At 37.3% G+C, this 26,069-nt stretch overlaps 1 protein-coding gene across 1 annotated transcript; it reads right to left on the reverse strand.

Moving 5' to 3' along the window:
* Positions 1 to 1,931: 1,931 nt before the first annotated feature.
* Positions 1,932 to 25,874, reverse strand: cdhr2 (cadherin related family member 2). Its single transcript, XM_053651068.1, has 31 exons — positions 25,812 to 25,874; positions 22,753 to 22,810; positions 21,605 to 21,670; positions 21,311 to 21,447; positions 21,121 to 21,174; positions 20,948 to 21,037; positions 20,629 to 20,718; positions 19,548 to 19,670; positions 18,314 to 18,460; positions 17,882 to 17,957; positions 17,464 to 17,585; positions 16,738 to 16,956; positions 16,249 to 16,404; positions 15,698 to 15,859; positions 13,669 to 13,730; positions 12,959 to 13,202; positions 10,866 to 11,105; positions 10,682 to 10,751; positions 9,301 to 9,885; positions 8,530 to 8,601; positions 8,144 to 8,193; positions 6,723 to 6,886; positions 5,885 to 5,978; positions 5,334 to 5,422; positions 5,148 to 5,222; positions 4,715 to 4,859; positions 4,463 to 4,584; positions 3,582 to 3,695; positions 3,270 to 3,353; positions 2,940 to 3,003; positions 1,932 to 2,650 (listed from the first exon to the last, which is right to left on the reverse strand). The coding sequence occupies exons 1-31, from the start codon at positions 25,818 to 25,820 to the stop codon at positions 2,504 to 2,506; spliced, it is 3,930 nt and encodes a 1,309-aa protein (XP_053507043.1). The 5' UTR covers positions 25,821 to 25,874; the 3' UTR covers positions 1,932 to 2,503.
* Between the last annotated feature and the right edge of the window lie 195 nt (positions 25,875 to 26,069).

A 26,069-nucleotide genomic window follows, 5' to 3' on the forward strand; every position in this document is an offset into this window, starting at 1 on the left:
AGGTGTTTCTTGTTACCCAGGTGTGTCCTGTTAGATTGACTGTTTAAACAATAAATAGTTCTGAACATCTACTCTTGGTTTTAGCCTTCAGTTTCACATGTGACTACATTTCTTGTTAAAAACGTTAAGCCAACATAAAGATCAGAGAGCTGTCTATCTGAGAATAGCAAGCCATTTTTAAGCTGTGAAAAGAGGGAAAATTAATCAGAGGCATTACAGAAACATTGGTATAGCCAATAGAACAATTTGAAATGTCCTGAAAAAGAAAGAACCATTGGTGTACTGAGACAACAGATACCGATGGGTTGTCCAAGGAAAACAACAACAGCTTATGACAGAAACATTGTGGGAGCTGTGAAGAAAATCCCAAAAACAACAGTCAGTGACATCACCAACCACCTCCACAGGGCAGGGGTGAAGGTTTCACAAACCACTGTTCGAAGAAGGTTACGAGAGCAGAAATATAGAGGCCAAACTATAATATGCAAATCACTCAGTCAGCAGTAAGAATCAGAAAACCAGATTGGAATTAGCAAAGAAATACAGAAATGAGCCACAAAAGTTCTGGAATCAAGATTAACCTCAACCAAAGTGATGGAAATGCCAAAGTGTGGAGAAAGAAAGGATCTGCTCATGAGCCAAAATATACAAGCTCATCTGTGAAACCTGGTGGAGGTATGACTCCTGGTGGAGCATGACTGCTTCTGGAGCAGGCTCACTGATCTTTATTGATGATGTAACTCTGATAAAAACAAGTCAAGCTGCTTGATGGGAGCAGCAGACTGAATTCAGAAGTTTACAGGAACATTCTCTCTGCCAATTTACAGAGAAATGCATCCAAATGAATTGGGAGGAACATCAGCATGCAGCAAGACAATGATCCAAAACACACTGCCAACTCAACAGAGGACTTCATTAGGGGGGGAAAAGTGAAAAGTTTTACACTGGCCAAGTCAATCACCAAACCTTAATCCACTTGAGCAGCATTTCACCTCCTGAAGAGGAGACTGAAGGGAGAAACCACCTGAAACAAACAACAACTGAAAGAAGCTACGCTAAAAGCCTGGAAAAGCAACACAAAAAAAACCCCCAACAATTTATTGCTGTCAGTGAGTCACAGGCTTAATGCAGTTATTGCAAGCAAGGGATATGCAACCAAATATTAAGTGATGTTTCATTTACTTCAAGACTTATGTTTCTATACTTTTGCTCACCTAAAAATTTGGTGGTCTGTTACAAAAGGTGCCATGTTCTAAGTTGTTTAACACATCTGAAATTCTGATCTTTCCTGATCTCAAACCCAAATGGCAGTGTATAGGAAAAACAAATGTACTGGCCTTGCAATACTTTTGGAGGGGACTGTATATGTAATGTTTTAGAACATCCATGAAACAAGTTATGTTATCACTTATCACTTACGTTATAGCAGCTATAAACAGTCATTCCCTGTCCTACCAGCCTCTCTTTTTTTCTCTCTCTTGAGATTAATAAGTAAAAAAAAAAATTAAAAAAAAAAATTAAATAAAAAACCTACGCTTGTCATGTTTACGAGAGACCAGAAAAACATAAACTCTTCTATCCTGAAGACATTCCCATGGTGGAAAACATCTACAAAACGCTGACACTGGAGACTACGTCCATAAAGGTTTAATGAACATCTCCTTACAGATAATGCCACCATCAACAGTCAAAAATCAATAATTATACGTTTTACTTTGTTAAACAACAACGCTCTTTTGAAATCTGTTTATTATTAGATTAATGTATTGCGTCCATCAGCAAAGTCCCTGTGAATGAGTGGTTACTATAGAAATGAATTAGATCAAGAGCAATAATAGAAACCTGTGATTTGCAGTTGAACTATTGTCAGAGCTGCTGTTATAGAAAATGCATCAACGCCTTCTGACCAATCAGAGAAGAGAATTCAGAGGCACTGTGGTATAAATATTTATTTCCAATGAGGATTATGATACCTTCGCCGGTTACATGAGAAAATGTAATAGGAAAAAAAACAACACCACCAAATCAAAACATACATAAAAGATATAGCCATGTAAAATTATAAGTGTAAAATATAATAAAGTGATTTACTGTGCTAATGTAAAGGAGGAGGAATGATAATTTCTCTCTTCTGCACATAAAACAGAGCAGCGCTGTGGATTTTTAAGACAAGATTTTGAAAACATCACAGATTTCTACAATCCAGTTCCAAACGAGTCAAACGAAAGTGTGCACCCAATCGGGCTGTTACATTTAAAAACTAACTCTGTGACATTAACATTAATTCACGCCTTTTATTATTATGACATTTGCACAAGAGAAAGCTTTCATCTCTAATTTTTAATCTTATTTCCTGAGGTATTGAAAAACAAAACAAAACTGCATGTTAACCCACAGGAGCTGACTGTACACTGTTTAATTTATAGAACCAGCCGTATGGCTTTATGGCTGATGGAAGAGTGCTGATGTTTCCAGTTTCAGCTCAGAGCTGAGTGATGGTGTGTTACAGGTCTGTGGTGTCGAGAGATGGGTTGTCAAAGGTAAGGCTGGGACTCTGCGATCCTTTCTTCTTCCCTCTATGAGCCAAAGCTGCATCCAGCGGTTCGATGTATGAAGAGTTGCCGCCATTTTCCTCTTCTTCCTCAATCATCTAGCAAAAAGAAAATGCAGCCATGAATAGATGGTTTTATCACCTAGCCAACCACTCATCAATCCATCCATCCATCCATCATAGCTAGCTAGTTATCCATTTTCAATCCACCCATTCACCCAACCATTCAGATGTACACTTATCCATCCATCCATCCATCCATCTATCATAGTTAGCAAGTTACCTTTGATCCCTCTGTCCATCCATCCATCCATCATTTACAGCACTATCTACATGCACATTGTGTGTTAGTAAAATGTTACTGTTTTTTATTTTTTGTTTGTTTTACCATCATTGGCATATTGTCCTTGCCAGCCACATTCATGTCCATGTTGTCATCCAGAGAATTCAGGCTACAAACACACAGAGCACATACACACAATCAGAATCACATAACAGAACAACTTTATTTATTCCTGATGGACTTAGCAGCCAGAAGTGGAGCTGAGGAAGGGCTCGGTTTGTGGTTATAAAAATTAGGTATTTGTGTGTGTGCGCATGTGTGAATATATATATATATATATATATATATATATATATATATATATATATATATATATATATATACGGGTTAAGTAAGTATGAAAATATAGAAAGTGTGGTGTGTGTTGATTGTTACCTCTCTCTGTCTGCACTAGATGCCTCCTCATCAAAGCCTAGGTCTGTGGAAGCATCAATGTTCAGGTTGAGGATTGGATTCGCCCTGCAGAACAAACACCAGCACAAAAAACACGCTTAGCACACAGTCACATCATTATTATGGGGTAAGAATCTTGCTGGCAAAAATCAAGCTGGCTAAATCCAGTGTGTGTGTGCGTGTGTGTGTGCGCGTGTGTGTGTGTGTGTGTGTGTGTGTGTGTGTGTGTGTGTGTGCGCGCGTGCATGTGTGCATGTGTGTACACGTGTGAATGTGCGTGCGTGTGTGTCTCACCCCTCTCTGGTGTATTTGTTGGTTCCAGGAACAACAGGCCCATCCTTCTGGTACTCAGTAGCCGCCATGGCTGCCGTGTTCATGGCCTTGGCTGCCTTCAGCTTTGTCTTGTACCTGGAAAAGTGAAATGCAAATAAAATTTTAAACGTCAATTAAAGGTCACATGCAGAAATACCAGTATAACTCCAGCGTGGGCCATAACTGTGCAAAGGATTATATAACAAGGTCTCACTGATGGCATAAATAATGGTAAATAATGATCTAGGACAAACTATTACACACACACAAAGTCTATCTACTTTTATTTGCTCCTACAAAGGCATTATGGGGAAAAAAAAGGATGATAGAGTAAATAATCCTCCTTGTTCACATGCATTACACCCACAACTGAAATTAATATGCGCCTTCATCAAGCTGCGGATACTGTAGGACACAAAATATCAGCCCTAATTTAGATCAAATCTCGGGGGGCGTGTCACTCTGTGTAATCACCTGACACAACGGTCAATGAATCTACAGTCTGGGCTAGAAAGAAATCAGCCCTAGTCTCTGTGTATATTTCTGCATTGGTGGTGATGTTGTGCTTTGTTCCATTATAGTCCTTAATTTCTAAATATTTGTTAACAGCAAAAATAAATAAATAAATAAATTATGAAACCTTATATTGAAAGACAGGAAGGGTCATAATTTATACCAACCGTCCAGGATGCATTACACTAATGGCATTAGTCAGACGATATTATCCAGAGATTGACGTTTCTCTTTGGAAATCTGAGCATTTGAGGCTCAAAGGCCTTGCTCAAGGGCCCGAAGCGCTAAGCACAACTGAGTAACCACTGCACTGATGAAGGTAATTTTCCCATGAGTGTATGATTCCTTACTTTTTCCTAATGCAAATCATTGACGTTGTGGTGACGATCAGGACGATCACGAGCCCTGCCACGAGTCCCACCATGATGAACAACACTGTGTTGTTTTCTTTTGTCGTCTCTGTGGTTGCCCTCTGCAAAAGTCATTAACAAGAGTAAATAAACTACAATCTAGTTCCTGAATAAGTAAAGTTCAAGACACTATTGTAATTTATAATCCACATGTACGTAAGATGGAAAAAAAGCCATGTTCCTGTTTCTTACAATGCCGGTGAGACCAAGCTGCTGCAAGATGACGCCGTACTCTTCATACACGGCCTGCGAGTTCAGGATCCTCCCCACGTCTTCAGAGCTGAGGGCTGTCCCATTCAGGTACACGAAGTACACCTCTAGAATGGTCATCACTTTCCTGGGGAAAAAAAAGGTAAGGCAATGATCAGTATCATACAATGGAATCATGGTGTATTTGATTTGCTTTCGGCAATAACAGTAACATTTTGCTAATATAAATGTAACTCTAAATGGATAAAAAGTATCAGATAAAACTGAGTTGATTGATCATTTAATGTCAATATAAATATATTTATTTAACACCGAAAAGGAAGAACAATAAAGTTTATTACACATATACTGTAAGTATGACATATACAGGATAACTGCACATATGAACTTTATTTACATTTTCACATGATCCTACCTCTGCGTGGTGTCGCTTGTGTCGACTGACACTTTAAATATATGCACCATTGCTTTTGTGGCTCCCATCAGGGCCCTGAAAAACATTCCATACCAGCAGCATTTTACCTCTTTTTGCTTTACACTTGAAGTGACGGATAATGAGCTGAAGCGTATATGCTGAACAGGCGCTGACTCTGACACTCACTCTCTGATGTATGGGAGGTTTTCGTTCACTTCATCTAATGACGAATCAAATCGGAGGCTGACTTTGTAAGACTTGTCCACCGTGATGAGCTGCAAAAAGAAATAAAATATTAATAATATAAAAACAGAAAAACTTGGACATGCAGAATTGCTTGAGTGATTCATTGTACAGAGTGTGTAAGCACTCTTCTCTGTTTTGATGATGATGTAACTGTGCAGGAGCAATTTGCTCTGACATTTTGGCCATGTTACTTGAGATTCACTGTGTGAGGAATTTAGCTGGAAAGATTTAAGCCATCTTTATCACAGACTGACTGTTTTTATCACTGTGTTCGGTAAACAGAAAGATGGCAGACGTCAACACAAAGTCAGAACTAGACTGAATAAAAACATTTCCATGTCCGCTGGTGAAATATGTTTAAGTCAAGAGGTCAAAGTATATTATTCGCTGTTTTCCAGAATTCAGCCGATTAACCTAGGTTGATGATCCTACCATTAATGGTCCTATCATTAACCCATTTACTAATGGTTAAATTGTGTCATGGCGCTTACCTCCAGTGTCTCATTTGTACTGAGAATGCCATTATTTGCTGCCACAGTCACCAAGTACTTCCCCTGTTGATCAGCTTCTAGGATATTTCTGGACCTGAGAAACAAAACAACATCATGAACAGATTTGTTCATTTAAATATTCAGGATGGAGCCAGGCAAAGCAAGCTAGTTTGATTTCAGAGCACTTTCAAGAGAAGTGTTGGGGAAAAAACGATCCTGGGACAGCAGTGTTAATAAAAATTGCAGCAAAGTTGCTCATAATAATAATAATAATAATAATAATAATAATAATGAAGAACTTTCATGATTATAATGCAAGCACAAAAAATAAGGCATGTGTCGGCAGGGCAGATATATTCACTGAAGTTTTTGTGACCGTTATGCCAAATGGGCGTAATTAAAAAAAAACGGTACCGTTTGAGAAATGTATAAATGGCAGGATGGTGTGGTGAGGCAAGTTGTTGCTATAGAAATGTTAATGAGTGCATTATGGTCAATTATTATGGCACTTATATAGCGTATTTCTTTAACCTTAGCGGTTCTACAAAGCACTTTACACTGTTTCTCATTACCCATTCACACACACTCACACACCAATGCCATCAGGAGCAACATGGGGTTCAGTGTCTTGTCCAAGGACACTTCGGCATGTGAGCCAGGGATCGAACCGCCAACCCTGCGATTATTGGACAACCTGCTCTACCACATGAGCCATAGCCGCCCACATTAATAGAAACCTGTGATTTGTCTTTAGTCAGAGCTGTTGTTATAGAAAATTCATCAACACCTTCTAACCAATCAGAACTGAGAATATGATAGCGGCGTGGTATAATCTTACTTGATAACTCCTCTGTAGTTTCCCTCAGGATCCGGCTGCTCGGTCTCAGCGTAGAAAATGAGGTTTATCGGCTTTGGCTTGTCGTTCGGGTTGGTGCTGGCAAACTCCACTAAAACGACTTGAAACACAATCTCCTTATTGACTCCCGAATCTCTGTCCTTGGCCTTTTGAGAGATAACAAGAATATGAAGTTAAAAATTCAAATACATACAGTATACATATATATGCACACAAACACCCTGGTGGTTTATGTCACAAGCCATTACAGAACCTCCCTGATCATTTCTCTAATCATAAGTCATGTAGCAAATCCTAAAGGTCTATTTCTAGTTACTGTTTATTATTATAACGTCATACACAAGACTTAAAGTCCGTTCTAACAAGATAACTTGAATTAGGCATTGGAATGTCTAGGTATATACAGTCGTGCTTCAAAGTTTGTGAACCCTTTATAATATTCTGTATCTACATAAATTTGACCTAAAACATCATCAGATTTTCACACAAGCCATAAAAGTAAACAAAGAGAACCCACTTAAATAATTGAGACAAAAATATTATACCTGGTCATTTATTTATTGAGAAAAATAAGCAGTTAATTTTAAGGTGAAATTAGTCAGGTGTTTTCAATCAGTGGGATGACAATCAGGTGTGAGTGAGCTCCCTGTTTCATTTAAAAAACATGGATCTATCAAAGTCTGATATTCACAACACATGTTTGTGGAAGTGTATCATGAGGACCTCAGAAAAAGAGTTGTTGATGCTCATCAAGCTGGAAAAGGTCACAAAACCATCTCTAAAAAGTGTGGACTCCACCAATCCACAGTCAGACTAATGGAGGAAAATCAAAACCATTATTACTCCTCCCCATGAGTGGTTGACCAACAAAGATCACTCCAAGAGCAAGACGTGTAATAGTCCTTGAGGTCGCAAAAGAATCCAGGGTAATGTCTAAGCAACTAAAAGCCTCTCTCACATTGGCTAATGTTAATGTTCATGAGTCTCGCATCAGGAGAACCCTGAACAAAAATGGTGTGCATGGCAGGGTTGCAAAGAGAAAGCCACTGCTCTTCAAAGAACATTGCTGCCCTTCTGCATTTTGCTAACAATCACGTGGACAAGACAGAAGGCTACTGGAAAAATGTTTTGTGGACAGATGAGACCAAAATAGAACTTTTGGTTTAAATGAGAAGTGTTATGTTTGGGGAAAGGAAAACATAGAAAGAACCTTATCCCATCTGTGAAACATGGTGATGGTAGTATCACTACTGGAAATGTTTAGTTGCAGTTATTGCTGCACAAGGGAGTCACACCATTCTCAAAAAAATAAATGACCAAGTATAATATTTTTGTCTCATTTGTTTATTTTAATGTAAAATTCTAAATTTAAATGGAAATTAAAAAGCATCAAAAGTACTCACATAAACCCGGGCCACACTCTTGTCTTGGTCAATGTTCTCAGAAATCAGGACTACAAGATGGACGTTTTACATTAATATATGTAACATTTTTTAATACTTTTGCATCTCTTTATGAATTTATTCATTGACTGAGCATTTTTAAAGTATATTGTATAAGATAAGAAGGAAATAGAAATGTAAAACTGTAGTATTTATTAGAAACCATTAGTAATAATTATTGTAACTTTCAAACATGTAATTATGTAATAAATTGAAAATAATAATAATAAAAAACATTTAAATGGAGAACATTAGTTACTGAAGGACTTTTAACATTTCCACAAACTAGAAATACAATGTTACACACTTTGATTACAATTATAATTTTTTTTTTTTTAAAGATTTACCAAAAAATTCCTGGACTGGGATGAACACTGGTGCATTGTCATTCACGTCAATGATATCAATCATGACAACACCTGAAAGAGATGAAAATATCCGTCAAAAACCAAAATGAACTTGTGTGATGTACTTGGTAAAGCAAAGGAACAAATTCAAGTTGCTGAAATTATTGCTTAAAATTTAAGATAAAAAACGAGTCGCACAGTACAACGATGAAAAAAATTACGTAAGTATAACACAGATACCAATAGGAGCTGCACTCTTTGTTTTTGTTTTTTGTTTGTGTGTTGTTTTTTAAAGTTTGCCAAAAAGGTACACTTACACTTAGCCTTTGTTTGTGTAACTTTATTGGATTTAATTCAAATTATATGCTGTAAAACAAGATCTTGGCAGCCGCAGTGTAGTTTTAAACTAGCCCAATTTGATGTTTAAAAAAAAAAAACCTGGCAATCCTGGTATTAACTGTCTTTTCTGTCTTTTTTAACTCCTCCCCTTCCATGGGGCAGAACAATTCCTGCACCAATGTGCCTCTATAAATTGGCGTCCCATTTTTGACTAATAGGTGCAATAATAACTCTATGGTGCTAAATGGGGCAGTGAGCGTAAAGATGATTGCACAACATCTAGAAATTGGTTTATATCTGTCAAATAATCATTTTTTATCATTGGTCAATCGAAAAAGGTATTAAGATTATGAAGGTTTACATATGGAGGCCACTATAACCTGGATAAAATGGTCATGAGCAAATGTTAGTCATTTTGTGTGTATTCCTCACCTTCTGTGCTGTTCCTGCCCTTCTCCGTGTAAAGGTCCACCACTCGAGCCTTCATTTCCACCTGAGTGCACTCCTCGTAATCGATTGTTATACCCTCAGCAGTCACCACAGCCCCATTGCGCTCAAGAACGAACCACTGCTCCTTACACGGAGCCCATGTGAGGTTACAGTGGCATGAGGTGGAAACAAGCTCATAGACCAGCGAGTGGTTCGTGTCCAAGTCGCTCCCATCAATTTTGCCTATTTCCTTCCCCGCCGGTGTGTTCTCCTCCACCTTCATCGTTATCCCAGTAGGGAAAATTGGCGGCGTGTCATTTACATCTTCCACCACTATATGCACCGTGCACGTAGCAGTATTCCCACTCAGGTCTGTGGCCTCAACCGTCAACGTGTACTTCTTGTTTTCACTCTCATAGTTCAGCGCGCTATCCGGATCCACCATGATCTTACCTCGGTAGTTTGCACCGTCAGGTTCTGACACACACAGGAAGGTGCCTCCGCTGCCAGCTTTAATGCTGAATGATATGCGGTTGTTGTACACGGTTTGATCAGCATCGGTTGCGTACACAAAACCCACAGTGACGCCTGTGGGAGGTACAAGTACAAGATTAATTTTTTTTTTTATCCAAAAAGTGGCAGAAATTTTTACAGGTTGTCTTGTCTTGCATGCATGTTTCCTCTAGTGAAACAGTTGCAACATGACAATCCATACAGGATTTCGAAGAGTTTTTTTTGATCGTTGCGGCCAAAAATGCTTGATGCGTCTTTTTTCAAAATTTGAGATGCAACTTGGAATTTTTTATGCTTCTTTTTTTGGCGGAAAACTACTTGAATTGGCAAAATCACAATCGTATGAAATTGTTTTGCATGGTCTTACATAGTGATATTTGTTCGTAAATGAGACCTTTTTGCTGTAGTCATGTTTGACGCATGTGCTTTGGCTGAATGTACGTTGTTATGACGTCACATGATGCATCTGGGTCCAAATCTGAGGAAAATCTGCAGTAATTTTGAACTATTGCAAGTTTCTCAGAATATTGCAGAATTTGCTTGATTTTGCATTAATTTCTGAAATCCTGGAGGGAATGCCAAGACATATTGTAGTGCTGTAGCAAACACAAAGCAGAGTGATATAAACAATGAAACGTCCCAGTGCGGTATACTAAGAATGCTAAATACAAGCACTCTTGTAACACCGCTCGACTAACTGTCATATAGATGGTGTTATAGTATAAGACTATCATCATGCAGAACTACTTTTAACAGTATTAATTGTATAAACACAAATACACCATACACATTAACTACAGAGCTTTAATAATAATCATTTAACCTGAGTGCGCACACACGCACACATGCACACACACACACAAGAACTTGCCTCCTTCGCTTTCTTTCACATGAAAGGTGTATTCTGATTGCAGGAACACAGGTGAGTTGTCATTTACATCCTGGATTAAAATATAAGATGTGGAATCTTGTATCATCATAGTAATATAAGATCATCATCGTGCATTTTTAGATGTAAATCTACAGTATATACTCTCAAGGGCCTAAACACTCACATCGACGTTGATGATCAATTCGACCGAAGAGGACAGAGCTGGCGTGCCCATGTCTGTGGCTCTCACGTTCAGCTTGATCACTCCATTCAGCTTGATATCAATGTCTTCGCGGTCCAGAGGGCTGTTGCTTGTTATTTCGCCAGTGTTCTCATTGATTGTGAAGTTGCTACTGTATTCACCAGGCACAATGCTGTACTTGATTGCACTGTTGGGAGTACCTGGCTCATCATCATCTCGAGCCTAAACAAAGATCCAAACATCATTAAAGCTTTAAAGCTATTTTTACATTTTCTAAAACAAAAATCTAATCTCTAACTGCTGCATCTGGGGTGTGTGTGTGATTCTTACAGACTTCTCCAAGTCACTAATACTGGAAGTCTGAGGACCTGATTTATTAAAAATTTGTCTGTGTGCAAACTTGTTAACACCAGGAGAAAAAAATGTGTAAGCTGATTTACTAGCATGGTACAGAGTTTTTCGTGCCTCAGTCAACTTGCAATTCGCAGAATTTCTACTTAAGAGCGTAAAATACGGGGTGAAGATACAAATACAATAGCTTCATCAAACCTGCGACTTGCTGACATCACCAAACTGCTGGTTTCTTCTTTTGTGATGCTTTACCAGGATTTTTTAGTCTCTATCAGATATTGTTTGTTTCGGGGGGTTTCTCTCTTCAGTCTCCTCTTCAGGAGGTGAAATGCATCTCAACTGGGTTAAGGTCTGGTGATTGACTTGGCCAGTATAACCTTCCACTTTTCCCCCTGATGAAGTTTGTTGAGTTGGCAGTGTGTTTTGAATCATTGTCTTGCTGCATGATGAAGTTTCTCCCAGTTCATTTGGATGCATTTCTCTGTAAATTGGCTAAGAAATGTTCCTGTAAACTTCTGAATTCATTCTGTTGCTCCCATCATGGGTTACATCATCAATAAAGTTCAGTGAGTCTGTTCCAGAAGCAGTTATGTAAGCCCAAGCCATGACACTACCTCCACCAGGTTTCACAGATGAGCTTGTATAATTTGGCTCATGAGCAGATCCTTTGTTTCTCCACACTTTGGCATTTCCATCACTTTGGTTGCAGTTAATCTTGGTTCCAGAGCTTTTGTGCCACATTTCTGTATTTCTCTGCCAATTCCAATCTGGCTTTCTGATTCTTACTGCTGATTGAGTGATTTGCATCTTATGGTATGGCTTCTATATTTCTGCTCTCGAAGTCTTCTTAAAACAGTTGATTCTGCCCTGTGGAGCTGGTTGGTGATGTCACTGACCTTTTTTTTTGGGGGGGGGGGGGGTTTTGTTCACAGCTCCCACAATATTTCTGTCATCAACTTCTGTTATTTTCCTTGGCCAACCCATTTGGTGTCTGTTGCTCAGTACACCAGTGGTTCCTTCTTTTCCCTACATTCCAAACTGTTGTATTGGCTATGCCCAATGTTTGTGCAATGCCTCTCCTTTATTTTCCCTCTTTTTTCAGCTTCAAAATGGCTTGCATTTCTACCATAGACAGCTCTCTTATTTTCATGTTGGCTTATCCGTTTTAACAACAAATGCAGTCTTTACGAAGGCTAAAACCAAGAGTAGGTGTTCTGAGCTATTTATTGTTTAAACAATCAATAATTTATTGTTTTAAAAAATCTTACCTGGGTAACAAGAAACACCTGTCAGTCTCATGTTACAATATTTTTGGTCGCCTACAAATTGGGTGGTCTAATACAAAATGTGCTTTGTTCTTTTTTTTTTAACACATCTCTATATAAGTACAAGGAAATAAAAGATGAAATTCTAAACTATCTTTTCATATTCATCTTCTCATATTCATCTCATGTCTTCAGTTTACAGCAAAAACAAATAATTTGGCCTTGCCGTTCCAATAGTAGGGGACTGTATGTCCACAAATTAATATGACTCAATCAAGAGCAAGCCTACCCACAGAAAAAAACCTCAAGGCTCATGGCAAGCTCTGGTTATGGTACGTGGTGCACTTTAACCTTACTGTTTAATGTAGAGTTGTAAAAATATTTACTTATGTGCTATGATCATCCTGACCAGTCTCAAATGCTTTAATGAGAGTGTGTTTGAATGATATTTTCTCTCACAGTGACAGTAGTCTTCAGAACTTCGTTCTCACGAATGAAGACCTCATATGGATTTCTGAGAAACTGCGGTGTCTGGTCATTTATGTCCTCAATGGAGATCTCCAGCACGGTGGTGCCCACATTCCCCACTGAGTCTCGAGCCTGCAGAGTTGCAGAGTATGAGTTCTTGCGCTCGCGGTCCAGCTCTTTTCCATTTTTCACATAAACGGACCCATTGTTTGAGAAGACATCAAATAAGGGCAGTCTGTGAAAGGCAAGCAAAGGAAAGGAAATAATAAGATGGGATGATTCCCACTAAGGAGACAGTAATGTATTAAGATAGGCTGCTGTTATAGAAAATGAATCAACTCCTAATTCAGAATTCAATGTGGTATAATGGCCTTTTAAATTCATCGTAACATATGAAAATCACCAAGTTCATAATGCCAAGAACTATCACAAGTGGTGGTGTTGTGAAACTTGTTCACTAAATACACACAAACATCTGACTGAAAGTAGTAACAGCGAATATGTGATGCTTATAAGGTTATGTAACTGTTACATTACATTTCCAAATTGTGCACCAAGTAGCAAATTATGCACAAAGTGTTAGATTTTAAGAATGACAGATTTAACTATTAGGTTGAGACTAATCTGATCGGACACAGAGATATATCAGGTCTGACAAATTGGATCTGAAATACAGTGTCCGACACATTTACAGTACATACATGCTATCAGGGAGCAGTTTGTAGGTGAGGAGGCCATTGTCCAGCTCGTCCATGTCTGTCGCCTGAAGGACACAAAAAATGATTAAAAAAATGTTAGTTAAGGCAGATTCACAGACTGAGATTAAGATCAAAGTAAGTGATACCACATCCAAACTAAGACTAAGACCAAATTGAGATTAAGCCTAAACTGATTCCAAGCCCAAACCAAGACTATGTTTTAATTGAGACTAAACCCCTGTTCAGACCAGGACGATTTTTTTAGCGTGAAAAACGGTCTGTTTAACGCACCAGTGGCTGTCATTGAGCACATTCACACCCAGGCGTAAAACACATGGCGTCAAAGCGTCAAATGTTTTTAACGTCAAAAGGTGTTTTTTTTGCCGCGCCGCATTAAAAACTGGCCGACCAATGAGATTTGCGCTTTTGTTCACGTGCCTGGAGCTGCTGAAGTTACATAAAAGTACGACTTGATGGCGCTCGAGTACAAAACTGTCTTACTGATGAAGAAGAAGCCGAAACAAGAAGACGAAGAAGATGCAAGAACCCACTATTTTAGTGAGAGTGCATAAGTGACATACCCGAAATAAATGCTCAGTGCTAATAAATCCTTCTGCCTACACACATAAACAAGGTGCCTTTTGAAAGCACCAGATTCAGAATTACACACTAAACACTATATAAGTGTATTTATTACGTTGTGGCTATTTTTTTTGACGACACTGAAATGCGAGCATATATTCTAAGTGATCCATTTGATTCTTTCAGTGTTGTTTTCTACAGTAAATAGCATTGTATGTCTCTTCCCTGCAAATGATAATCTGCTGATTGATAGTCAATTGTATTTATTTTGCACCTGGCATATATATTATATAAGTATTCTTGACCTCTTATTCAAATAGCTAAGTGCCCCATTACTGTGTTGTTGTATTATCATACTGATCACAAAAAAAAAAGATTACTCATAGTCAACACTGCATCAGTTTGCAGGAACATTAACATTTTTGGGCACAATAGTTGCCTTAAACCCCAACCAAAAAAAAAAAAGATTACTTATTTAAAAGGGTATACTGTTTAAAATGAGATCTTTAAGGATTTAAAGAAGTATTTGTTGCAGTGGCCAAAATCACCAAAGACTTTACGTTTCACAAAAGTGTATATGTGCTTTAGCGAGTTTGCAAAAAGTGTGTGAACAGCTTAAAGTAAATACTGGCTGTCTTCTTCTTCTCAGTGATAAGCGGGTGTCAGAAACAGGAGGTTGTGCAGCACCAATTTGTGTACCGGGGTATTTATGCTTTTCAATAAGCGCCATCTAATGTCAGGAAGTGAATTTACACTTTCATTCAGCGTGTCGCTCAGGTTTAACGCCTGGGTGTGAACACAAAAAACGGGTTGTAAAACGGACCGTTTAACACGCTGCGAAAAACATCCCGGTGTGAACAGGCCACAAGAGACCAAACCCAAACTGAGACTAAGCCCAAACTGAGATTAAGCCTAAACTGATTCCAATCCCAAACAAAGACTAGGTTTTAATTGAGACTAAGAAACCAAACCCAAACTGAGAACTGAAACTAAGCCCAAACTGGGACTAAGTTCAAACTGATACCAAGCCCAAACTGAGACTGAACCCAAACTGAGACTAAACCCAAACTGACTGCAAACCTAATCTGGCACTACACCCAAACTTATACTAGCCCAAACTAAGACTAACCTAAACTGAGACAGAGCTCAAACTGGTACTAAGCCAAAATGTGTAGTAATCCAACCTGAGACTAAACCTAAACTGGGACCAGTCTTAAACTGGCACTAAACCCAAACTGAGACTAAGCTCACACTGGGACTAAACCCAAATTGGTACTAAGCCCGAACTTTTAGTAATCCAAACTGAGACTGTGCTCAAACCAGGACTAAACCCAAACTGGTACTAAGCCCAAACTGAGACCAAGCCCAAATTTATAGTACATCAAACTGAGACTAAATACTAAGTACAAACTGGGGCTAAACCCAATGTTAGGCTAAACCCTACACATACCGTAATGGTTTCCAAGATGATGCCATTTTCGCAGTGCTCTGGAACAGCTAAATTATAAGCATCTTTTTCAAATACTGGGATGTTATCATTGATGTCGTTGACTTTAATGGTGACTGTAGCTGTCGACACAAACTCAGGTTTGTTGGCATCTGTGGCCACCACCTGAATAAACCAAAGCATCCCTTTCAGTTCCTGATCAGTGAATTTCAATCTTGTAAGACTTGTAGAAAGCATGCTAGACAGATATGAGTGCTAGATAAATGTTATTGTTAATGTAGATAATGTTACATTTTATTTCATTACACAATAATTGGAATTTTATATTTATTAACCAACTTGCTGACTTTTTTGTTTGTAAACTAACTAGAAGATAAATGGGTAGAAGATAGGATCCCTGAGCTATCACCACCATAATACTGATCGACAAAGTCTGTTTCCTAGCAACAAAAAAACAAAAACTGTAAACAGTTATAACTGAATACAGTTATAACGCTTTACAACAAATTCTATATCATGCTGCTCTAATCCACTGCACATGTCTACACTTCCACCTGCACAATCATGGTTTTGCTTTTCTCGTAGTCGACAGCAGCTGGGTTTTTGATCAGGATCAGCACAGCTCGTTCCGACATGTCATTTATAGGTGAGACAGAAAACGCATCCTTATACGGTCCCTCAAGGCGGAGCAGGAAACGGCTGTTCTCGCCCTGAAACCATAATATAAAAATCTAATAAAAAAAAAATATTTGTATCCAAGTACTTCTGAACATTTAGCTAGAATCAGTGCCATTAAGTGTTTCAGTTATGCATTATATTACAAAGAGCACCCATATACAAAAAATGTTAGTGGATCTGAACCAAAAAGTTGATATTAATAGCTGTCCCATTCCATCTCATATTTCCATTAATCGTCATTCGGATGAGGATAGGTTTTGTAGAGTGCTTTAAAACAAATTACATTTGTATTGCTTTAGGTAGTGTGGGTCACTAGTACATCCTGCAGTCTGTTCTTTTAAGACTGAAAATGAGCTTCATCTCACCGCATCTTTATCTTTGACAATCATGTTTAATCCTGTGATGGACAGACCAACAGATGCATGCTCGTCCACTTCGCCGCTGAAGTCGTTTGTCTGTATGCACTCTGTCCCTGTGCAGTTGTAAAACATCGGCGGTTGGTCATTCACATCATCAATCTGGATATCGAGCGTAGATGTGGTGCTCGCGTGGATGCCATTCACATTCAAGCCAGCTTCAGTGGCCTGGGAAAAATATAAAGAGTGTAAGGAATTGAGTGGAGTAACACAACCACTGAGCTAAATTCATTAATTTAAATACAAATAAATTGTTCTAACTCATTAGAATTCCTGCAATGTTTAAGACATTAAACATTGACTGGTTGCAAGGGTAGCGGTAGTCTATGAGTTCAAACCCCAGCACTGCCAAGCTGCAACTGCTGGGCCTTTGACCAAGGCGCTTAAACCACAACTGCTCAGTTGTATAAATTAGATAAATGTAAGTCGCTCTGGATAAGGGCATCTGCCAAATGCCCTAAACGTAATGTGTCTTCTATGACAGTTATTTTTAGTATTATTAATGTAGTTATTATTGTTATCATTGCTGTTAATGTTATTGTTGTTGTTGTTGTTGATAGCTATGATCAAGACACACTTTTAAACATTAAAAGCTTATAAATCATAGTGAACAGTTAATAAATGTAAAGCACTGCAGCTACAGTGGTGTTTATATACAGTGGGTATGACTGTTACCTTCACAGTGAGTGTCACAGAAGCACCACCACTGTCCAGTAAGGCCTCACGGTCAATTTCGGCCATGACAGAAACAACGCCAGTATCCGAGTCTATTTTGAACAGACCGTTCACGCTGGAGTCTGTGAAAAAAAAAATGAAAAAAAGAAAAGTTTTTAGTTCACAATCTACTGTGCAAACAGAACGCAAATCTCAATGCTCATTATTATTATTATTATTATTATTATTATTATTATTATTATTATTACAAAAAATAGTGTTATTTTGTTACTCTAATATCTACATTTGCATCCGTCTCTGCAACCTATTCCTTACACCCTGTACCACCATACCATCTGCCACCCATAAAAAAACATAAATTGTTTATAACTAAGTTTCAAAAAGAGTTGTTTATATACTAAAGTTAAAATTATTTCACCATCAATGGTGTAACTGATGGCGTAGTTGATCCCTGTGTCTGGATCTCTGGCTACAGCCTTGAACACGGATGTTCCCTGGAAAAGGAAAACAATCACATTCTCTGCTTGTGACATAAACGGGTTTAAAAGCACAATTATTTATATTTATATAGTTTGTAAACAAAATTCTATCTTCAATATAGAAAAAAAACTTGCTAATAATGCACAAGGACAAAAGGTTCAGACAACAGCACATGCATTCATGAAAAAACAAAACAAAACAATGCAGAGTAGTTAATTTACAATGAAATAAAATCTATACTGGTCTATAAGGGTTTTAGACCCTTAACAATAAAAGCAAAGCTAGCAAACTAAAAAAGTAGATTGAAGAACATCTATCAAATTCCGTGTATCCATTTACAAGCACTAACAGAAAAAATTGTGATACGTACAATCGGCGAATGCTCCTTCACAAGAGCTGTGTTTGGAAGATTTAGGAACTGAGGATCGATATCTGCTACATCAACTATTGTGATGAAGGCAGTGATGTTGGAGGACTGAAAGTAGTTGGGATTTCCGTAAAGTGGTCCACCGCCATCCTGAAATGATAAACAAGTCAATACTTAAGGAGCTGGATTAACATGATGTTTATATGCTAACCTGATAGTGAGACTTTTTATGCTAACAACCTAACTAGTAGATATCTGTCACCAGAATTAGTGCAGAACTCCAGTTCCCAGAACGCCCTGTGGATAACAAACATGGCCACCACAGACTGCAATTCCCATCACTCACCCTCACTTACAAGCCACCTGACTTCTAATCATGCACACCTGTTCCCAATCACACACACACACACCTATATAAACAGTCTATAGCCATTCAGCCAGTTGCAAAGACTGACTTTTGTTTTAGGCCAAGCTTTTACTTTAACTAGACGACTTCATTTGTGCATTGTGCCAGTGATTAGGAAAAATGTCTAGAAAAATACATTACTTCTTGCCAAAGTTTGTGCATGGAAAAAGAAAAAACACAACTAGTATTTTTACAAACTCTTGATTGAGACCAAGATCATATTTAGCAAGGCTAAAGACCACGCCAAGTCAAAACTACAAATGTCAATAAGCATGAAACAGGAGATGCACTATTTTTGGTTTAGAAAGCTGGCCAGAAAGGTTCACACAGGGTACTGGGTTGAGTTATATTTTGGGCAATAGAACCAACTTGATTTGTTAGAAAATATAATGGGCAGGTGCAAACAAAAAAAACAGTAGTTAGTGATAGGGTCAAAAAATGCTTCTGGTTTATGCCACACCCACTTCATGTTTATATTTCAATACAGACACACATTTCTGGAGCTAAGCAGATACAGATACGGGCAGCATGCTATACCATTGATTTTCATCGATAATTAACTCCTCAGAAGCTTATGATTGTTTGTTCTTCAGTTAAAGAGTGGTCCACCTACATACTCTTTAGAAACCAACAAAAGTACACGTTCTGCACAGAAAAGTCCATCCATGTCAAACTGGAGCAAACCATCTCGTCTTGTACTTTTACTTGCAGCAGTATCCTAACATCTTTACCCAGATTGCTTCTTCAAATGTGTGACCACAATGCATGTTATTCAGTAAAACTCTTGAAGCACTTGGACAAAATGTCATGCGTGGATGAAGATGGACTCACAGACGCATCAAGCAGTAGCTGATAAAATGTGCTCTTCTCTGTGAAATTGAGTGCCTCATTCAACACAACATCTCCTTTGTCTCTTGAGATAGAGAACATGGTGAGTCCTTCAACTGGGATGGCCTAACACACAAAGACATAAAAAACATTATTGATCAGAATCACTATGTTGAATTATTGCTTCAAACTGTTTCCTCCATTCAATTCCACTTTAACTCTGAGTGCGATAAACTCAACTCAGAATCTGCACACTTAGAAGCAAAAACCCCCTAAAGATTCTTATTGTTTATTATTTTTTGGAGGAACCCTTAAAGCTTCTATATAGACCTCTACAACAGAGGGTTTCCTGTCAGAGAGGGTCCCATGTAGGTTCTTCAATTTGTTTCTTTTGGTAGGGACCCTTAAAACCTACAACAGTGTATTCCACTGTCAGATAATGCCCCAAGTAGTTTCTTTAGTTTGTTAATTTCTGGAGGAAACCTTAACACTTTGGTGTAGACTTCTATGTTGACCGGAATGTTTCCTGTCAGAGAGGGTTCCATATATATCCATATCTTCAGCTTGGTTATTTTGAGAGGAACACTTAAAACATCTATGTAGACCTATTCACCAGAGTATTTCCCTATCGGAAAGGGTTCCAAATAGGTTCTTTGGTTTGCTAATTTCTGGAGGAACCCTTACAACTTTCATGTAGAGTCCAAGTACATTATTTGGGTTGTTCCTTTCTTGAGGAACTCTTCAATGTTGACCCTAATGTTTCCTGTCAAAGAGGGGTCTTTGGTTTGCTATTTTCCAAGGCACCCTTAAAGCTTCTATGTAGATCCCTACAACATAAGTGTTTCCCTATCAGAGAAGTTTCAAATAGAACATTAGAAGGTTGAGAATCCTTAACAAAGACCCTTTGAGGAAACTTTTATATATATATATATATATATATATATATATATATATATATATATATATATATATATATATATATATATATATATTTTAACTTCTTTAAGTGATCTTTAAGTCTCGAGAAGAAGCTCTCCAACATCTTATTCCTTTTAACTAAAGAGCCACATATAGAGGAACATACCTGATCGATTCTGTATGAGACTATCCCGGCTGAGCCTTCATCAGGATCCGACGCTGTCACTTTCAACACTGTAGTGCCCACAGGGGTGTTCTGTTAGTGGACACATTAAGAAGAAAAACACAGATTTGTTCAATATATTTTGGTCATATGCAAAGTATTTTGTTCATAAACAAATTACACTGCCTCTGTTTGTTCTCCCAAAACTTACAATCTACCTCAGGTTCTTTGTGTGTGTGTGTGTGTGTGTGTGTGTGTGTGTGTGTGTGTGTGTGTGTGTGTGTATGAATGTATGATTGTACGTGCTCATTTTTTCACCCACCTCTGGCACTTTTATGTTGTACGGTGCATTTTCGAACCTTGGTGCGTTGTCATTTGCGTCTAGCACCACAATGTTAACAGGTTTTGATGTCTGAAAACAAAAACTTTAATATTACAGAGTGATGTTTCAAGAACAACCTGAGCTGATTTCAACATTGCATGAATCAAACCTACCGCATCAAGAATCCCATCGCTAACAATGACATTTACTGTAAAGAAGTCTTCAGTCTGAGGGAAGCAAAAAAATCAACAGGTGAACTTCTGCCCTTTAACTGTACCAATAACAACTGAATATGTGTGGGTTTTTTTGTTACTGTTATTGTTTTTTTTTTTTTTAAGAAAATATTCTTTAAGCTAAAATCACCTCTCGGTCGAGTGGAGTTTTGATGTAGACATCACCAGTATGTTCAGTCACACTGAAGTGATTATTGTCTCCAGTGATCCGATAGGTAAGAGGGTCATTGTCTAGATCATATGCTTTGATTTTAAATGCGAACTCACCTGTGAAGAAATTGTCCATTTTTAGTTCATAACGGGCGCCACGACATATGATGTGGATACATTGTTACAAATTTTGTTTTTGTTGCATAGAGACAAAATCAGATGTAGACTATCACATGACCTGTATCTGTAGACAAGCTGTTTGCTCATACTGTACCTGGACGTAGATCTTCCATCAATGTCACCACAGACATATTAATGACAGGAACATTCTGACTGTAGCCTAGGGAAAACACAAAACCTGAATTATTACAAGAATAGTTTCAGATATACATAACATTACAATTTTAGAAGGTAATTTTCTTATATATTATTTTACTAGGAAATGACATATCCCGGTGTACACATTCATTTTTTCCCTGCTTTCTACATAGTGACCTATATTTTAAAATCTTTTAGAACGCATTAGTGTTAAATTCTAGAATCTGATTAGCTGGAAAGTGTTGATTAACTTTCTATAACAGCAACTCTGATGGTATTTCCATCTGTAAGGCAAATCACAGCTTTATATTAATGTGCTCCTTATAATACGTTATCATTTCTATAGTAACAGCTCATACATAGGGAACTGCAAACCTGGCTCTCTATAAAATGGATTTTTGTAAATGTATGTAATTGTTGATATAATGACATTTGCTGTAGGGAGTTGTTTATTTATCATTTTTGGAAGGAGTCTCCAGTGTCAAAGGTAGAGCTGTAACATTAAGTTTTCCATTAAGTCTTCAGGACAGAAGAGTTTGTGCTTTGTGGTTTTTTGGCAACATGAATGATTACAACATTTACACTGATCACAGCAGTAAATGTAACTCTAAATGGATGAAAAGTATGACGTGTCATTCTTTAATTCAAAAAAATGTAATTGTAAAGTTTGCTGAGGTATAAGAGGAGTAAAACACTTCAGGATGTGCTGTTATAGGAAAATAATCAACTTTGGCATGGTAACAGTAACTCTGACTGTATAACACAGTTAAAATAAACAAAGGTTTATTTTATACCTTATATAGCAAATACACACTTGGAAATAATGGGTTTTTTGTGTGTGACATCATTACCTATATCAGTATCTATCTCAGTAGAGCATAACATTGAAATCATATCTACAGGTTTGTCCTGTATTAGGTACAATATCTGCCAACACTGTCAGTAATAAACAAAATATTTTGACCACATGTACATTATAATGAATTATTGGCTTTTGCATCACTATATTGCTCAGATAATAGTCTGGACTTTGAACTCTTGCAGTGTAGCAACCATATATCAGTGTATCACTGCATCTAATTTACATGTCAGTTAGATACTTACAGGTGGCAAAGAGAGTTAAGAGCAGAAGTAATAAATTCCCCATTCTCCTGCCCTCCACCTGTCAATGGAAAAAAACAATAACAAAAAAACATTAATAAAGTAGGTTTGTAATATATGTTATAGTAAATGGGCTCCAACACTTCCACCCTTATGCTGGTCTCAGAACAGTTAATAACAATACACTACATGTGATAAGATACATATTGTATCTTATATGATGAATGTTCAGACCCATTTTTTTTCTTGAAAGCATTGTATTGTTTTAAATCAGCTTTACTCTATGTATGGTGTGCTGGGAAAACCCTTCACATGGTGAAATTTGGATATTTTCTCCTATACACGACAATGAGTCAAATGAAAACTGTTTTTTTTATTGTAAATAGGTGTTCTCCAATCTCCATTTGTTCAGTGCGACTGTTCCAGCACTTAAATGTATGGATTCCTCTGGGGGGGAAAATTATATTCAAATTCTATTGAATTTATGGCATGACTAAGGTTTTCATTTGACAACAAACAGATATTTTAAAATCTGGTTACGGCCCAAAAGTGAAAAAGGAGAAAATTACATTCAGATGGCAGCACAGGAGCATCACAGACATTTTGTCAGCCGGTTATCTGTATTATGTCTGTTTTTCTACGACACGTATCTATCCAACAACTTGATCAAATCATGGCATTCACTGTGTGAAGAAATCACACATAGCTAGTGAGGTTTGAGTTATCTTTATACAGACTGACTGTCTTTTTTTTTTAAGCATTGTATTTGCTAAACTGTGTATTTGCTAAATTCTGTGATCTATGCAGGAAGATAGGCAAGTAAATAAAAACACTTCTGTTTTGTTTTGGTGACAAATATTTATGGTTTGTTAAAGTAGAGGTGTCAAAATATATGACAGACAGCCAAAACTCGATTTTCGTTCCAGAATTCAGCAACAGAGACATCTGATGGGTTTTCACAGGTCACGGCATGCTGTATAGAATTATAATCTGCTGCTTCATTCTGTATCACCTTTGGACTGTGATTATAACACAAGCCAATGAGGAAGAAATTGATTATAAAAGGCACATGAATCATCAAGCATTTCCTATTAGTTGAATACCAAAGTTAGCATCCCCCTTGGTTTCTGAGTGGGAAAAATGTACCACTATTTTCCAGCTCCTATACAAATCAGTATCTTACGTTCATTTAATGGTGTTTTCTCACTTTATAAACCTTTTACAACCGCACATTTTAACTATTCTTTCCTATTCAAGCGATTACGGTCTGGAAAGCATTTCAGAACAGGTCAAACAAATGAGGCACGATGTATGTAAAAAAGCAGTATATAGCACATATGTGGTACATTTATTTAGTCAGTTAGTGCATTTACATTTGTACATATTTTACATTCTGTTTTATAATACATTCTCTATTATATACCGTTGTATAATTTGTACTGTTGTGCATCTATGAATGTGCCAAATTAAGGTATCTAATCATTTAAAACATTAAATGCAGTTTTGCTTAGTTATTAGAAATTAGCTGAAAACCTGAAAAATATTGGCCTTTTTCAGAGCTAAAGACTTTTTTAAAAAAGATTCAGAAAGATTTAGAAAATGAAAGAGAGGGACACACACAAACACACAAAGACACAACGAAAGAGTGGGTGAAAAACAACCCTTTACATACAGTAAATTGTACAAACTCACATTTACATTACATTTAGAAACACCATTTAAAATCATTCATTAATAATGTCCTAACATTCCGTTTGGACCAGTTAAGAGCAATACAGTAACCAGGATCAAAGTTTCAGTGAGGTTTACAGTGCATCAATTACTAAATCTACTAACATCCATTATGTTACAAGACAGCCTAAGTTTTCAGGATTTCGGCTTCCAAAAGCAGAAATTTGACTATATCTCAGAGATTTTTCTGTTTTCTCTACATATATATATTAAATAACAGTGAATTGACTTAATATAAAAATCTACCATTTATTTTATCTACTTGTTGAACCTCCAAATTGATGTCACTATTTCTTACTGAGATTTAACATTGAATATTTTTCCTGATTTCATGTTAGAGAACAATGCATGAGAGATTTTACCATTAATAAATAGTCTATTTATCTTCAACTGAAATGTTCATGATTTTGTATATTATAACCTACTTACATAAAAAAAAGTTTTCACTGAACAAATGTATGTAACACGAACAATCCGTTCTAGCAAGCAGAAGTCGTGTACAGTAATTAATAAGGGTGCACATGTAAACATTTGACCTACATAGACGAGAGGCAACTTTTTTTCCTTTTTCTCCCTGCCAGTGGTTAAAATGATTAAAATTAAACCTCATATACATAAAAAACTAAAACCAAAACCATTAGCTAGTTTCCTCATAGCTAGTTAAAGCCAAGGCTCGGCCTTTGACTTTCCAAGAAGCAATATAAGTTTTGGATATAAACATAATGAATTTGAAATCTAACATTTCTATGGTCGTATAATGCATGGGCAGGAGCACTGTTGTTTCAAATGAGGTCTTTGAAATGACAAGGTTATGTATGACCTTTGCACTTTTGGGAAACTCAAGCTTATATGATGCGGAAGAAGATTAAAAACGCTAAAAGATTTAAACCTTTTGCTATATTTTATATATGGATCCTATGAAATGAAAGGCACAGAGTCCCACTATACTCCTAACTGTGTGAGAATATGTACATAAGCACAATATATTCTTAGTACGTCTTTATTTAGAGTAATATGTTCTGTATATGTTTTGTATATATGTTTTGTGCTGTACCATGTTTGTAATTTTGGGAAAATCAACACTATATTTGTCAAATTAAACGAACAAAGAAGCAGATCTCATTTAAGATCGGCAAAACAAGTGATCTCATTAAAAAAGACCAGAGAGATTCATTTGTACTAATTGTACTAATAACTTTATATGAGATTTTAATTTCATGTTAGAATTGTAAGATTTCTGGAACGACAAAAAAGTCGGAGTGAGATTATCTCATTTCATTCTCATTTGTTCATATTACTAAATAATATAGCTCTCATAAAACATGGCTCACCTTCCCCATTCTCGTCGATGATGCTGTTCTGATAGAAGTCTTCTCTTGAGTGATGTGAAACTGTGACCATGGGGAGACCTTTGCCTGGTACCAGCCCTGTAGTTTACTGTCTTGCTGTTGTAAACGTGAATCATTAACGCAGTGTGAGTGGAAATCAACACCACTACTGAGCTCACCTGACAATACAGGGCACAGTGCTGTGGTCTGGGGATCTGAATGAATGTTACATCAAAAGATGTACATAAAAAAGGCTAAATT

Source organism: Ictalurus furcatus, chromosome 2, assembly GCF_023375685.1.
Source record: "Ictalurus furcatus strain D&B chromosome 2, Billie_1.0, whole genome shotgun sequence".
NCBI lineage: Eukaryota > Metazoa > Chordata > Actinopteri > Siluriformes > Ictaluridae > Ictalurus > Ictalurus furcatus.